Here is a 16,213-nt window from a genome sequence, read left to right on the forward strand (position 1 = left end):
ACACACACACACACACACACACACACACACACTCATGAATGAATGAGACCGATGGAGTCTTTGACAAGTAAATAAAATAAAGAAATCAATGCTTTTATTCATCAAGGATGCATTCAATTGATCAAAAGTGACAGTAAAGACATTTATAATGTTACAAAAGATTTCCATTTCAATAAAACGCTGTTCTTTTGAAATTTCTGTTCATCAAAGAAACCTAAATATTTAAATATATCACGGTTTCCACAAAAATATTCGGCTGCGCAACTGTTTTCAACATTGATAATAATCAGAAATGTTTTTTGAGCAGCAAATCAGCATATGAGAATGATTTCTGAAGATCATGTGACACTGAAGACTGGAGTAATGATGCTGAAAATACAGCTGCGCATCACAGAAATAAATGACAGTTTAGTATATATTCACATCGAATACAGCTATTTTAAATTGTAATAATATTTCATAATTTTTACTGTTATTTTAAATAAAGGCAGCTATAGTGAGCAGAAGAGACTATTAAAAACATTGAAAAAATCTTTCCAACCCCAAACTTGTAAGTGACACAAGCAATTCAAATCAAAGTCATTCTAATGATCTAACTTCTTACAGACATTTATGTAAGATCCCAAATTTATGTGGCGACATACAAGAAATAAATATTCCTCACATCAAGCCACTGATACGATCACAATGTGTCTTGATGTTTTTGTGACGGGTGCAAAATACTGATTCATGTGATTGATTTATGATGCTCCAAGTGACACATTGATGAGTTCAACATTGACTATATTCATAATTCATCATAACCTCAGAACCTTTGTCCTTCCACTAGTATATCCGACATTTAAACTAAGATTAATAGCTGACCTTTATGAGTTCTGTGCAGTAATATACCGTTTTGGGAATTTTAGCAGAACACCGTATTGACCAATCAGCATCCAAATGGAACATGAATATGTTGCAACTTGTTACATTGTTACATTTAAAGCTAGTAGTATAAACAATATGTAACACAACAGAGTGTGTAGTTGCATCTCAGATTGTGTTTTTATCAGCCGCAGGGTCACGGCAGCCGCAGAGGAAGTGGACAGACCCTGACGGTGGAAGAGCATCCTGTTCACCCCGTGGTGAGAGCATTAAAACATTCATAAATATCTCCGTATGTTCGAGTCCAGACCGAGCGCTCGCCGTGTGCTCCAGTTTCAGTGTTTCTCAGTCTCTCAGCACATGATGTGTAATCTTAGCTGCCCCAGATTTCCCAGCATGCCCTGAACCTCGCAATACATCACCTCAGCTGCAGCTCGGCTCACATCTGCTCCCAGAGGACATTGTGTTTGAGAGGCGAACTGCTAACTGATGGCTATTTATGAACCGAAACGGACGATCTGTAATGGATTGTTTCCGTGTTTCGCTCTCCTCATTTCACCCCCTCTCTGCATTTCGTTGCTCACTTTATCGGTTTCTGTTCTTCCCTGTAGTTATTACCCACGTCTGCCGGGCTGCCTCCGGGATGGGAGGAAAAGCAGGACAGTAAAGGGAGAATGTATTACGTCAATCACAACAGCAGGATGACAACCTGGACACAGCCTCTCATTCAGGTACGTCTCAGTCCTGGTTGAATACTTCTCTTTCTGGAGAAAGCTCCATCAACAGCGTTTGTGGTAGTGCTGCACGGTTCAAGGGGAAAAATATAAAAAAGTAATTTTTTTTTATCTGATTAAAACCACAAGTTGCTATATCAAATGTGATTGATTATTTATTTATAACTTGTTTGTCGGGCTGCACAATATAACAACAACGTACATACATTTATTTATTTATTTATTTATGCATGCTACAGGTTTGCTCTACTTGTTTGTAGGGCTGCACAATTTGGCCAAAAATGTTGTGATTTTACTTATCAGTATAAATAATAATAACAATAATTATAATTATAATAATAATAATAGTAATTATTATTATTGTTATAATAATAACAATTATTATTATTATTATCATAATAGCTACAGGTTTGCTGTGCTTGTTTGTACTTCCGCACAATTTGACCAATAATAACTTGTTATTATTATTATTAAATTGCTATGATTTTTACTATTACTAAACACAAATATTAAATGAAATAAGAAATACTGTTGTAATATTTAATTGTAAAAACATAAGAAAAATCATGTAATAATTAATAATAACAATAATAATAATTTAATTTTACAGTTCAGCTTTTTGTGGCTTTCCTAATTTCTTTATTTTCAACTGTTAAACCAGAGTGCAGTCCTAATTTGTGGCATAATACGGCGGAATATTTCTCTGACTGATCTCTCAAACCCCTGACCTTTGACCTGTGTATTTCAGCTCATACAGCCGCCCTCTGAGGCATCAGCAGCAGCGGTGGCAGGCGGAGTCATGTCTCTCTCCCAGAATCCCACGGGCTATGCTCCGCCGCTGCTCTCCCCGGATGTGTCGCCGCAGCACACACACGCTCACACGCCCGAGCACGCGGGACTGATGCCGGCCGGATGGGAGGTGCGCAGCGCTCCAAACGGACGCCCCTTTTTCATAGACCACAACACTAAGACCACCACATGGGTAAGACAGACACAAACAAGACATGAGGCTGTTTCATGGTAATAGCATGGTATATTACTACAATAAGTGTTTGTTTTGCTTTTCCTGTGCGTTGTTTGATTGCACCATTGTTCACTCTGAAATGTACTTCCTGTGTTTGCCATCCTGTTTCCTGTTCCATCACAGGACGACCCCTGGCTGAAGGTTCCCGTGCACGTGAGGAGGAGAGTCTCCCTTGACCCCACTGACCTCGGCCCACTGCCGGTAAGACGGATGATGTCATAATCAGAGGATGAGGTCATGTGCTTAATATGATTTTATTGATGTGGTGTTCAGGACAGGTTGAAAAGGGGTGTGTGTGTGTGTGTGTGTGTGTGTGTGTGTGTTGTCTCCTATAGCCTGGTTGGGAGGAGCGAGTACATAGTGACGGCAGAATCTTCTACATCGATCACAGTAAGTGGCACATTCATAAGCATGCCAATTCAAAAAACTTCTAGGAATCTGTAACAGATATGTACAAATCTTTTTTTTTAATTGTTACATTTATATATTAATATAATATTACATATATTAAAATATTAAATATTATATTATATTCTATTTATAATATAATATTTTTACAAATATTTTATTTATACCGATTTTTATTTTATTTTTGTTTTGCTTTTTTAGATACAAAAACCACACAGTGGGAAGATCCAAGGCTACAGAATTCAGCCATCACTGGTCCAGTAAGTGGTTTTCTGTTTCTGTTAAAGGTCCTGACTGAGCCAACAGACACGGCCATTAATGGATCATATTGAGAGAGACTGCTGAAACGCACAATGATCTTTGCCATATCTTGTTTCTAAAAGTGTTCTGAGCCTGAAACCCTGTACATTTCTTCCCATTGGTTTCCTGTAAGGAGTTTGTGTGTCACAAGGGGAAGGGGAGGTTATATTTGTCCAGGATGAGTTGAATGATCTCTGTCGGGTCAGGAGCGCTCAGCATCTGATAAGAGCTCATGGATTATTGGCGAACTGATTGTGTTCTGCTTTATTTCAGGCCGTGCCTTACTCCAGAGACTATAAACAGAAGTATGAGTACTTCCGGAAGAAACTCAAGAAACCGGTACGTCACTGTCCTTTTCAGGCTTTTTGGTTTTTCCTGTCCCATTCAGATCTCAACATCTAGGCCAACTAAGTTGGGGTTTATGGAAGAGCAGCAATTAATTTTAACCCAGTTTGTTCGAGTCGCCACAGTTATCACAATAATAATAATTATCTCTTTTAGCTACAGGTTTGCTGTGCTTGTTTGTACAGCCACACAATTTGGCCAAAAATGTTGAATTTTATATATCAGTATGGCATAATAACAACAAAATATTTTATTTTACAGTCAAACTTTTTATGGCTTTCCTCAAATTAATGCAATTTTAAGATCTAAAAGATCTAGTACAAAGTGGCTTTTGATGTGGATTTTGAATTAGTTGAATTAATAAATAACTGCAGAACATCCTAAAGCAGACACCTTTCTTCAGTAGTGCCATATAGACTTGATTTCATGACTTTAAAGGCAACATTAAATCAAAAATGACCCTGTTTATGCTCTTAATAAACATTCCTGGTCTTATTTAGCACAATTCATCAATGCACATGATTTTAAAGACATGCATTGTTTGTTTTCATAATCTGTCATGAAAACATATAAAATTTTTCTTGCCCCTGAATCAGCTTTTCTTCTGAGCGGGCTGGGAATTATAATATCAACTAATAATTTAATCACCTAACATGTTTGATCCAGTCAAATCCTGATGGATAAGTAAATCTCAAATCAAAATCAATCTTTCCTACGCTCTCCAGGCCGACATCCCGAACCGCTTTGAGCTGAATGTGAGACGTAACGCCGTTCTGGAGGACTCGTACCGGCGCATTCTGTCCGTCAAACGCGCTGACCTTCTGAAGGCCCGCCTCTGGGTGGAGTTTGAGGGGGAGAAGGGGCTGGACTATGGGGGCGTGGCCAGGGAATGGTTCTTCCTGATCTCCAAGGAAATGTTCAACCCGTATTATGGGCTGTTTGAGTATTCTGCCACGTGAGTGATGCCGCTTTTATATTCACTTCACCTTCACTTCACTCTAGTGTGTTGTGCTAGATAAGAACATTGTACAATCGATCAGAAATTAGATTTTAAACAGTGCCATGTGAATGTTGCAGGGATAACTACACCCTACAGATCAACCCCAACTCAGGTCTGTGTAATGAGGACCACCTGTCCTATTTTAAGTTCATCGGCCGGGTGGCTGGGATGGCCGTTTATCACGGGAAGCTGTTGGATGGTGAGTAACCTGTCAAGACCAATATAAATACCCACAACTCATATTCACAGTATTTGACTTTGGCTGTGGACACACTGCACGCATGCGGACTCATTTTCTAAAGACAACCAATGTCTAAATGTAACAAAACATTGTATACATGTTGCTCTTAAATGGTTCTGTTGTATTCGTCTGCACAGCATTCTTCATCCGGCCCTTTTACAAGATGATGCTGCAGAAGCCAATCACGTTACAGGACATGGAGTCAGTGGTGAGTGACAGGCACACCTCAACCAATCAGCATCAGCTCTAAATTACACTGTTGTGCTTTTTCAGAGAGAACAGTGGCTATAGCATATGATCATTCCACTCATACTTAATAGTGCCTGCTAAATGGCATACTACTTCTGCAGTATGTTATTGTTATTATTCTGGTTTATTTGACAGGGACAATGCACATCAATAATACATAAATGTACAATGTGCCAGAATTAGCCAGAAGGCTGTTTAACATCTGCAGTCCCTGGACTGATGGTAAAATTGTCACCCTAAAATATAAAAGAAATAATCTATACATAATGCATACATGCTCTAAACTACTTAATTTATGCTATACCTAAAAATGTATAATGTGCACAGTGAATATTTATTTATTTTTATGTATATATATTTTTTTTTTGCTTTAAATGCTTGGAGGACCTACTGCATACACCAAATATTTTATTGTGCAGTATATGTCTATGTATCCCACAATGCAATGTGCTCAAATTGTCATTTTTACACAAAAATTTGATTAAAATTTTAAATATTAAATTTATTTTATAAATAAATTTAATTAAATGTGTAATCGAGTGATATTTTTGCTGAGATCACCACTGGCGACTATATAAATGTACATGTTATGATTTAAAAATTTGCATGTAATGCCTTTTTTCCTGCTTGTTTTGCGATCACGTCTTTTGTTATGTTGACGTAATAAACGATGCGCATCAAAGTTTAAGCCAGCGTTGACGGCACACCAGTTGTGGCAGCGTGAGAGAGATTGAAAATGACGTGCAGAAAAGCAGGGTCCGTTTCGTGCACAACTTGAACAAACTACAACAGGTAAAGCTCTCAGCTGTGTGGACATTAAAGGGGTCATATGATGCGATTTCAAGTTTTCCTTTCTCTTTGGAGTGTTACAAGCTGATTGTGCATAGATAAGATCCCTGAAGTTGCAAAGACGCATCATATGACCCCTTTAACAGTATCGTTAACGGCTCTCGTTTATAATCGATACTGATATGGCTTCTTCTTATCAAGATCTTTAGTCTATATGCTGTGTTCTGTTAATGCGTGAACTTCATATTATTATCCAATAATCGCTATAAGCTTTGTGCTCTGTTACCTTTTAATAAACAAAGTATCAGCTTTAAAACTCTGCCAAATTCATAACGAAATTCAAACAATAAATAGCTTTAGCGCATCAGTTCAAGCGGCACGTGAACCCATCATATCTTTCTCTTTACTACTATAGTATGAAATAAACATGAATGCACATCAGAAGGTATTTTATGAGATACAGTACAGCTTACTGAAATGTCTCATGTAATCGCTCATTCAGCGTTTCAGACTGGGGAAAACATGTAAAGCTTGTAAACAATTCCACGTAACAATCATTTACCTCAGAATAACCATTCGGCGTCCGTAAGCTCATCAGTCCGCTAGAAAAATAACTATAAAGAGGAAAATTTATTTACTTAACCTGTTGTCTACATAAGAAAGAATGCAAGGAGCTAAAGATAAAATTCAACACCTCCTAAATAACTGCATGTTACTAATGAAGAAAAACAGACTGGATGTGTGCAAGACATATGAGAGCATTTATAAGATGCATTGAGGAGGAGCCCAAACAACACTCAAGGGTTCAGTGATGCTGATGTAGTTATGAGCCCTGATATTGGCACAGATTCTGTGTAATAAACAATTCTTTGAAACTGTATATAGGCCTGTCGAAATAATCAATATATCAATTTATCGCACAATATATGTACATGACTTCAATAATTTTTGGTGACGCAACATATCGCCCATTATATTTACTTAAAAATTAATGTCACCATGTTTTGTACATTCCACTTGCGCCAGTGTCTTTTGCAGCTTCTCGTACATAACGTGGTGTAGTCATGAGGTGCTAGTTCAAATTTAACAAATGCTTCTACAAAAAAGTTTCATCAAGTTTTGTGTTTTTCAGCAATAGTGTGCACCCTTAATTTACAGAGAAAAGAAGGGCAGGGAAAATCAGTATGGAAAAATCTCCAGACAAGTTTTTTGTGCATTTTTCTTTTTTCTACTTGTTACTTTGCACTTTTTGTTTAAAAATTTTTATTTACTATTTACTCAGATTTTCTAAGGTATGTAATATTTTGATACTTAATTTCCATGATCTAAATATTCTTAAAAATTAAAAGTTTGTTGTCATTTGGAAGTGTGTAGGCCTTCTTGCATTATTATGCTGTTACATTATGATTATATATTCAGTGGCATAAAATGGTTTTTAAAATGACAATAATATCGCTTATCGCAATTATTTCTGGGGCAATATATCGCACAACAAAAAGTTGTTATCGTGACAGGCCTAACTGTATATAGTTCTCAAGTTGGAAAAGACGTTTAGTTCCCACTTTAAGTGAACCATAGTTCCTACGACATCTACAAGATGGATTAAAATGCTAATAAAGACAAGAAAAGATGAGACATAATAATAATGTTTATTTTATATAGCGCCTTTCTGCAAAATCAAGGTCGCTTTCAGATCAATCAGTTAGAGATCAGAGAAACAAGAAAGGAAAAGATATGTTTTAAGGTGGGTTTTGAAATCCTGTAATGAAGAAAGATCACGAATGTGGCAGAGATACAAAACGCTCGTCCATCAAACGATGCTAACCTGTGGCGTGGAATTAACAGTAGACCAGTATCTGAAGAGCGTAGTGTGCGAACTGGGGAGTAAGTATGAATGAGATCAGAAATATATGGGGGGGCGAAACCATGAAGTGCTTTGAAGGTGATGAGGAGAATCTTGTATTGAATACGAAAACGAACGGGTAGCCAATGAAGTCTGTGTAGGATGGGAGTAATGTGAGAAGATTTCTTTGAAAAAGTGAGAACTCTAGCTGCAGAGTAAAAAGTGAGAACCCTAGCTGCAGATTTCTGGATATATTGGAGCTTATTTAATGTTGTGTTTGGTAGACCATAGAAAAGAGAATTACAGTAGTCGAGTCGAGAAGTAATGAAGGCATGAACCAGTGTCTCAGCATCATAGATATTTAAGAAGGGATGTAAACGAGCGATATTACGGAGGTCAAAGAAGGCAGATTTAGTGAGTGAAGAAATGTGAGGTAGGAAGGAGAGAGAGGAGTCAAAGATTATACCCAGGTTTTTAACGGAGGTGGAAGGTCGAACCAAGATCCCAGCAATGTTAACATTGTCAGCACAGAAAAGAGCAACATTTTTTGGTGAACCGACAAGTTAGTAGATCTGTTTTATCAGTGTTGAGTTTGAGAAAGTTACTGGTCATCCAAGCTTTTATATTATTAATACAAGCTGATAATGGAGTTGGTGGGAAAGGGAGAGTTGTATTGAGAACTGATATAGAGCTGGGTGTCATCTGCATAGCAAGTTGGAGCCGTGATGACGGATAATGTTACCTAAAGGGAGCATATAGATGATGAAGAGTAAAGGCCCAAGAACCGAACCTTGAGGAACACCGTGAGAGACAGGAGCAGTAGAGGACTTAGACATAAACACATGACAGGATGACTGAAATGTTAAAGTGTTAAAAAATATGAATGAATAAATTAATTAATTATTCTGTGGTACTTAAAAAAATTATTTGGTGCCTAATTTTGTTTCTTATAGGAGCCAATGGCTCCTTAATTGATTTTTTTTGTCTGGAGCCCTATATATATATATATAAATATATATATGACAGTGCTTTATAGCGCTTGCTTTTACCCCTTCCTAAATGTTCCTAAAGGTTGTAGAAGTGCACTACAGAAACATAGTCGCTCTTATTTATTTTGATCGAATTTATTTTATTTATTTAGTATTTTTATATTATTTACATAAATATATATTACGTATTATTCTTTTTTTATACAGATTTTTTAAATCTAATTGAGTTTATCATTTCAGTTATATTTAAACTTAAAGGAAACCCACTGTTAAAAAGACAATTTCTATAAAAAATACACTATACAATGTGTACAGCATAGTAGTATTTCATAAAAAAAAAAAGTCATTGCTTCTAGGTAATAAGTAAGAAGTATAAGTTATATTTTAACATAGTGAGTGCTGTTAACACTAATGATGTGCCTAATGTCCCATGGAGCTTTAGTTTAGTATCACACACTGTTTCTGGTCGTGTTATTTCAGGACAGCGAGTACTTCAACTCCCTCCGATGGATCTTGGAGAACGACCCCACAGATCTGGACCTCAGGTTCACCATCGACGAGGAGCTCTTTGGACAGGTGATCTATTCTGCGCTAAAAGTAGTCCATGCAACTTTATAGTCCAAGACTTCTGAAAGCATACAGCAGCTTTGTGTAAGGAACGGACCGATGTTTAGGTCATTAAAAAATTTAAAACATTTCAGGTTAACTATTCTTTTAAAAGACCCCAAAGATATGATTTGTGTAGGTAAATATATTCTGATATTGATCCGATCTCTTCCACAGACGCACCAGCATGAGCTGAAACCAGGAGGTGCTGATATTGTGGTCAATGACGCCAACAAAAAGGAGTATATTCAGTATGTTTTACCGCCCTCTAGTGGCACATAGACAAACCACAACACATCTGACAAGTGAATATCACTGTTTTCTTATGGGACAGGCTTCAAGATGTAATACTATGTCCTGTGGTGTTTCTTTGCAGTCTGGTGATGCAGTGGAGGTTTGTAGATCGGATCCAGAGACAGATGACGGCCTTCAAGGAGGTACAGATCCTCGTTCAGTCACTTTGGGTCACTGCCGCCCACCCAGAGTTTGACTGACTTGTGTTTTATCTGCAGGGTTTCTATGAGCTGATTCCTCAGGACCTGATCAAGATCTTTGATGAAAACGAGCTGGAGGTGAGACACCGTATGAGACTTTTGATGGTGCGTAGCTTGATTCATGTGAGCTCTCAGAACCTGAGCGTCTCTGTGTTCCTCAGCTGTTGATGTGTGGCTTAGGAGACGTGGACGTCAACGACTGGAGAGAAAACACCAAATATAAAAATGGCTACAACCCAAATCACCCCGCCATCATCTGGTTCTGGAAGGTCAGATTTGATTGTTTTTGTTTTGTTTTGTTTTTTATTAAGTCAAATCACATAAACTTTTGTACTTTTGCAACTTTTTAAGGTTATTTATTTGTTTTATTTATTATAAGTTTTTATTTAAATTTTATCTTTCATCTACTATTTATTTATTTTTATTTGTTTTGTAAATTTGTTTTATTTATTTTTATTTTATTTTCAGTTAGATTTAAATTTCAAGGAAATCCACTGTCAAAAAGACATTAAAAAAAAAAAAAGTTCAATAAATGCATAATGTTTCTAAAGTCTTCGACTAAATGTGATATAATAATCGTAATCATGAAATAACCATGATCACATTTATGTATATAAATCAGTATATAAATTTATGTATATACATTATAAATAATTTATTTAATTGGTTTTTTTCCCCCTCCAGTTGAATTATATTTGATATTCAGGGATGTCCACTGTCAAAAAGACATTTAAAAAAAAAAAGTTCAATAAATGCATGATGTTTATGAAGTCTGTGAGTAATCACGATCTGCAGGGTTTCTATGAGCTGATTCCTCAGGACCTGATCAAGATCTTTGATGGAAACGAGCTGGAGGTAAGACACCGTGTGAGACTTTTGATGGTGCGTAGCTTGATTCATGTGAGCTCTCAGAACCTGAGCGTCTCTGTGTTCCTCAGCTGTTGATGTGTGGCTTAGGAGACGTGGACGTCAACGACTGGAGAGAAAACACCAAATATAAAAATGGCTACAACCCAAATCACCCCGCCATCATCTGGTTCTGGAAGGTCAGATTTGATTGTTTTTGTTTTGTTTTGTTTTTTATTAAGTCAAATCACATAAACTTTTGTACTTTTGCAACTTTTTAAGGTTAAACTTAAGTCTTATAAATAGGGCTGGGTGATTAATATAATTATTTCAATTACATTTTTGGCTTTGAGCTGAAACAATTATTGTGCCACATTCAGTTTTGTCTGGTTTTGCTCTTGTTTTGCCTTTTTTGTTATAAATTCAGCACGTCCCTTTCCCATACAGCAGTACACTTTCACCCTTCCTTAAATGTCTAGTACTTTTCAGTAGCTTGTAGAATTGCACTAAAACAAAATAGTTGCTCTTTATTTTTAACAAATGTATTTATTTATTTATTTTATATATATTTTTTAATTTATTTAAATATATAATACATTTTATTTGTTTTATTTATTATAAGTTTTTATTTAAATTTTATCTTTCATCTACTATTTATTTATTTTTATTTGTTTTGTAAATTTGTTTTATTTATTTTTATTTTATTTTCAGTTAGATTTAAATTTCAAGGAAATCCACTGTCAAAAAGACATAAAAAAAAAAAAAAGTTCAATAAATGCATAATGTTTCTAAAGTCTTCGACTAAATGTGATATAATAATCGTAATCATGAAATAACCATGATCACATTTATGTATATAAATCAGTATATAAATTTATGTATATACATTATAAATAATTTATTTAATTGGTTTTTTTCCCCCTCCAGTTGAATTATATTTGATATTCAGGGATGTCCACTGTCAAAAAGACATTTAAAAAAAAAAAGTTCAATAAATGCATGATGTTTATGAAGTCTGTGAGTAATCACGAAATAACCGTAATCTTAGTATTGAACAAACAAAATAATTGTGATTCTGACTTTTGCCATAAATGAGCAATAACAGTGATTTTTATCAGGATCGATTAAGTGTTGTTGTTGTGCATAGCAAGTTCCTAACCCCCCCCCTTAATCATGGTAAAATCGCTGTAACGCACAGCTTTAACGCTTTAATAAGATGACACTCACTGCATTACTATTGCACCACGCTTACATTTATTATTACTGATAATCAGAATGAATTGATTTGATGTAGCAGCTCATTGTTGATGGTATTTCAGACGGTGTTGCTGATGGATGCAGAAAAGCGAATCCGTTTGCTGCAGTTTGTGACGGGAACATCCCGTGTACCAATGAACGGCTTCGCTGAGCTCTACGGTAAGCCCCTCCCCCCCAAAATCACAATGCTCATTAATATTAATGTTTGTGCTGGCTTCTTCATTTAATGGCTTTTCAGTTTGTTCGGTAAAGTGCAATGCTGTGTTTCTCTGATTGATCAGGATCCAACGGGCCGCAGTTGTTCACTATTGAACAGTGGGGCACGCGGGACAAACTGCCCCGAGCGCACACCTGGTGAGAGATCTGTGTGTCTGTCTGTCTGTCTACCTGTCTGTCTCTCCGGTCTCATTCATGCGTCTCTCCATCAGTTTCAACCGCTTGGATCTCCCTCCGTACGAGACGTTCGAGGAGCTCCGTGAGAAGCTGCACATGGCCATCGAAAACGCTCAGGGCTTTGATGGTGTGGATTAGACTCCGGCTGCCACGGCGACAGCATCACGACTCTCCTGTGTTTAAAGCGGGCGGCACATGTGTGCATGCGGCTCTACGGGAAACAAGGTCGAGCGGCGAGACGATCCGGCGAACACGGTGTTATAAAATCACAAATCTGTATGTTTATGATGTTTACAGAATAAGGTTTTGTAATGTACTCCTGCTGCATACAGCTCTACGTACAAGATTTCTAAACATCTATAGATTTGATCATATCTATGCATTTGAGCATAATTAAGGAATTGTATATTTCTAATATGAGCTTTTAAGTCACGCATTATGGATGTGCACTGTTTGGCTAATGAGATTTCCCAAAATGCACAATATGAGACCATTAATTTTTTTGCCGATCTGTACAAAAAATGTCCTTTTTTTGTTTGTTTTTGAGTTGAAATTCAAAGGTATCCAGGCATCATTGTTTGTACTATTGCTCTTAATCATGACTTTTTCTCACTTTGACTTTGTTTACAGGTTTTTTTGTTTACAGATAGCCCACTTTTGAAAACCATATGCTTATTAAAATCATTTTTTGTACAGCTTGTGAAGGTTGAAGCACTTTTCTAAAAACAAACGTTTCAAGTCTTACTATGTATAGATCACCTCAGTCAAGCTGCATTGTGACAAATCATTGCTTCGTATCATTTACTAAATGTTTACAGATTAAATATTGCTTAAAGTAAGCACATTTTGTCTCGCAAGAAACGTATCGGACTGTTAAATAACTTTGCCTTCATTTTGTAATATGAAACTATTTGATTCTGTGTGCTGACGAGCAACTTTTAATGAAGAAACACTTTTATTGTGGATACTGTTGTATAATTAGACACTATTATATGAACGGCCACTGCATTTCTACAAAGGTTTTTGGCACAGATGAGAGTGAGTTTCAGAAAGGGTTTTCTATCAGAGATTTATGAGCAAACATGTCTTTCATTTTATTGTAAATTGTGCTGATTTTAATTGTCACGCCGATCTTTATGGCTACGTGTTTTTGGAAAATTAATAAAATGAAAACGACTCTTCCGATATGATGTCTTCATTGAGGTTTATGTGGTCTTTATTTGCAGTACATACTAATACAAGTCTTTAATTGTTATTAGTAAAGCAGCTGTCATAAAGCATATTTATTATAACATATATAAGCAACTTTTACAGGAAACGCCCGCAAGTGAACAGAAGAAGGTTCCTGAAGATGTTTAAGAAAGAAAGGAAACCGACTCTGGGGAAGCACATCTCTTGGAAAGTTACATAATTTAATACTTATTATTATACAAATGGTATTGAATTATATTTATTTTTTATATATCTATTTATATTTGTGTTTTTTATATGTATTATTATTATTATTATACAAATGGAATCAAATGTTTTATTTATTATTTTTATTATTATTGAATTATAACATTATACAAATAAAATGTTTGTTTACATATATATATATATATATATATATATAGGTATTTTTTATATTATTATTATTTTTATACTAACTAATATTTTATTTATATTTAATCATTATTATAAAACGGATAGTTCCGGTCCTTGATTCTGATTGGTTGAGCCGCGTTCAAAGCTGTTGTAAATTACTCTACAAACATACACCTTTGTTTACTTCTGTGCACTTTGTGGCAACCATAACTGTTTCTGAGGAACTACATTGTTTGGTGGAAGAATACTGTATTTATTAATATCATTACACTTTATTTGCTCCGTTTTATTTTGTGAGACCTAACTACGTATATGGAATAACCGTTTTCCGCTTCGCGTCGTGCCTAACAACGCCCCTTAGCTGTTATAAATTCACTGTAACCCACGGCTTCTTGGGGCTTATTGCGTTATTATGATACAAATAGTATTGCATGTTTGTTATTTGTATATTTATTGTTATTGTGATGCAGTTCTCTAATCGTCCACTGGGCCGCAGTAACTAACAGCGCAGGGGAGACTCGGACGCGTCACTGCTGCTTTCTACCAAAAGGGGGCGCAATATCGATGTAAACTTTTAGGACGCTTGTGGTGTTGTGGTATAATTCTTTATTGATCTAATAATTAGATAAAGCCTGTATATACTTTTTTTGCGGGAACTATACCTTTACTTTGCATAAATTACTGGAGTTAATCACATTAAAATGTATATAAAAATATACTGTTAAAGTAGTAAAATCCTCAGAGCTGTGCAGAGTGAGTTTACAGCAGGAGTGAGTGGCAATGCTGTTGTTTCCCCCTTTTCTCTCCCATCCCCCTTTATGCCCACGTGCTGCTGCCCCACAATCCTTCAGAGGTCAGCCGACGGGTCACACACCATTTCATTCAACCGGGGTCAGAGGGGTGTGGCTTTCTGCTGAGGGGGCGGGGTGATGTGGGAAAGTGTCCAATGAGAAGGGTCTTAGAATACATGCCGGATCTTCTTTCGCTCTGTTGTAAGAATCTCATATTGATTTGATCTCTTATTGATCAGATTAGCATATTAGCAGCTGCTGCTTCCAAAATGAAATGGAACTAATGACATGGTTTTTCCGCAGATACAGATAACTGCATGATGGTGATGCAGCAAACTGAGCGAGGTTTACTAAACTACAGTAGAATTTATTTAGTCCCACTTTTTATTGCAAGATTTATTCAGTTTTTACTGAGACATAATTATTAATGCTGATTATTATTTTATTATTATTACTGATCATTATGTTATATTTTATTATTATTTCTCATTATTCATATATATATATATACATGCATATGTATGCATATGTACAGTGGGTACGGAAAGTATTCAGACCCCCTTAAATTTTTCACTCTTTGTTATATTGCAGCCATTTGCTAAAATCATTTAAGTTAATTTTTTTTCCTCATTAATGTACACACAGCACCCCATATTGACAGAAAAACACAGAACTGTTGACATTTTTGCAGATTTATTAAAAAAGAAAAACTGAAAAATGCTCAGTATTTAGTAGAAGCACCCAAGAGAGAGAGGGAGAGATAAATGAGATGTATGAGATATAAATGTCAATTTATAATATAATTACATTATATATTCCTGTATAGTTGACTTCTGGGAAGTTTTATACAGTGTGACATGCATTAAATATAAACAAGACCAGATATAAAAACATTTTGCCTTTTTTATGTGTGCTGTTTATGATTTTAATTGAAAGACTAAATTATATATTTGTTCTGTTATGAATTCCTTTGTCAACGCAGGACCATTTAAAATGAACTAATGAAGGCAAAAAAATTATAAATAAATGGCAAAAAACTTGAAGATCAATTATAGGATAAAAACCACAGATGCAGCTTTGTGTTTGTAGGAATGGCTGAGTTGAAGTCTGAGGTGAGTTTGCTGTTTCTCTGTGTTTGCTGACTGTGGGAAACTGAACTCAGGCTCTTTTCTCCTGATATTCACTAAACAGATCCATTGTTCTTCCTGACCTGTAGTCCGAGCAGAACTATTGTCCGGAGGGAGAGGAGGTCACACTTCTGCTCCACACCGACAGAGCGACCGGAGAGCAGATCGATACTGTTCCTTCAGTCTGCAGCTGTCGAGCTGAACACATCGATACTGGGCAGATCTGGATCTGTTTCATCAGCTGGCAGAAACCAGTGCTGTTAACACTCATTCTGTCTGAAATAACTGACCAACACACACACACACACACACTCACACACACACTC

General features: G+C 36.1%; 1 protein-coding gene across 2 annotated transcripts in view; it reads left to right on the forward strand.

The window, feature by feature from the left end:
- The window catches only part of nedd4a (NEDD4 E3 ubiquitin protein ligase a), a 39,296-nt gene extending 25,735 nt beyond the window's left edge, over window positions 1-13,561 (forward strand). Inside the window, exons 8-25 of one of the 2 annotated variants that reach the window (XM_016546844.1) lie at window positions 1,053-1,124; window positions 1,476-1,595; window positions 2,347-2,580; window positions 2,746-2,823; window positions 2,958-3,012; window positions 3,232-3,290; window positions 3,604-3,669; window positions 4,401-4,630; window positions 4,753-4,874; window positions 5,054-5,124; window positions 9,267-9,362; window positions 9,570-9,643; window positions 9,769-9,829; window positions 9,905-9,964; window positions 10,048-10,155; window positions 12,052-12,148; window positions 12,271-12,343; window positions 12,418-13,561. In XM_016546844.1, the coding sequence (XP_016402330.1) occupies window positions 1,053-1,124; window positions 1,476-1,595; window positions 2,347-2,580; window positions 2,746-2,823; window positions 2,958-3,012; window positions 3,232-3,290; window positions 3,604-3,669; window positions 4,401-4,630; window positions 4,753-4,874; window positions 5,054-5,124; window positions 9,267-9,362; window positions 9,570-9,643; window positions 9,769-9,829; window positions 9,905-9,964; window positions 10,048-10,155; window positions 12,052-12,148; window positions 12,271-12,343; window positions 12,418-12,520 (1,779 nt within the window). In that variant the 3' untranslated portion in view covers window positions 12,521-13,561. The remainder of the gene's footprint in view (window positions 1-1,052; window positions 1,125-1,475; window positions 1,596-2,346; window positions 2,581-2,745; window positions 2,824-2,957; window positions 3,013-3,231; window positions 3,291-3,603; window positions 3,670-4,400; window positions 4,631-4,752; window positions 4,875-5,053; window positions 5,125-9,266; window positions 9,363-9,569; window positions 9,644-9,768; window positions 9,830-9,904; window positions 9,965-10,047; window positions 10,156-12,051; window positions 12,149-12,270; window positions 12,344-12,417) is intronic. The other variant, XM_016546849.1, reaches the window with a different exon arrangement.
- Window positions 13,562-16,213: the final 2,652 nt, after the last annotated feature.

This window comes from Sinocyclocheilus rhinocerous, unplaced genomic scaffold (genome assembly GCF_001515625.1).
Source record: "Sinocyclocheilus rhinocerous isolate Xijiao unplaced genomic scaffold, SAMN03320098_v1.1 scaffold942, whole genome shotgun sequence".
In the NCBI taxonomy this organism is placed as follows: domain Eukaryota; kingdom Metazoa; phylum Chordata; class Actinopteri; order Cypriniformes; family Cyprinidae; genus Sinocyclocheilus; species Sinocyclocheilus rhinocerous.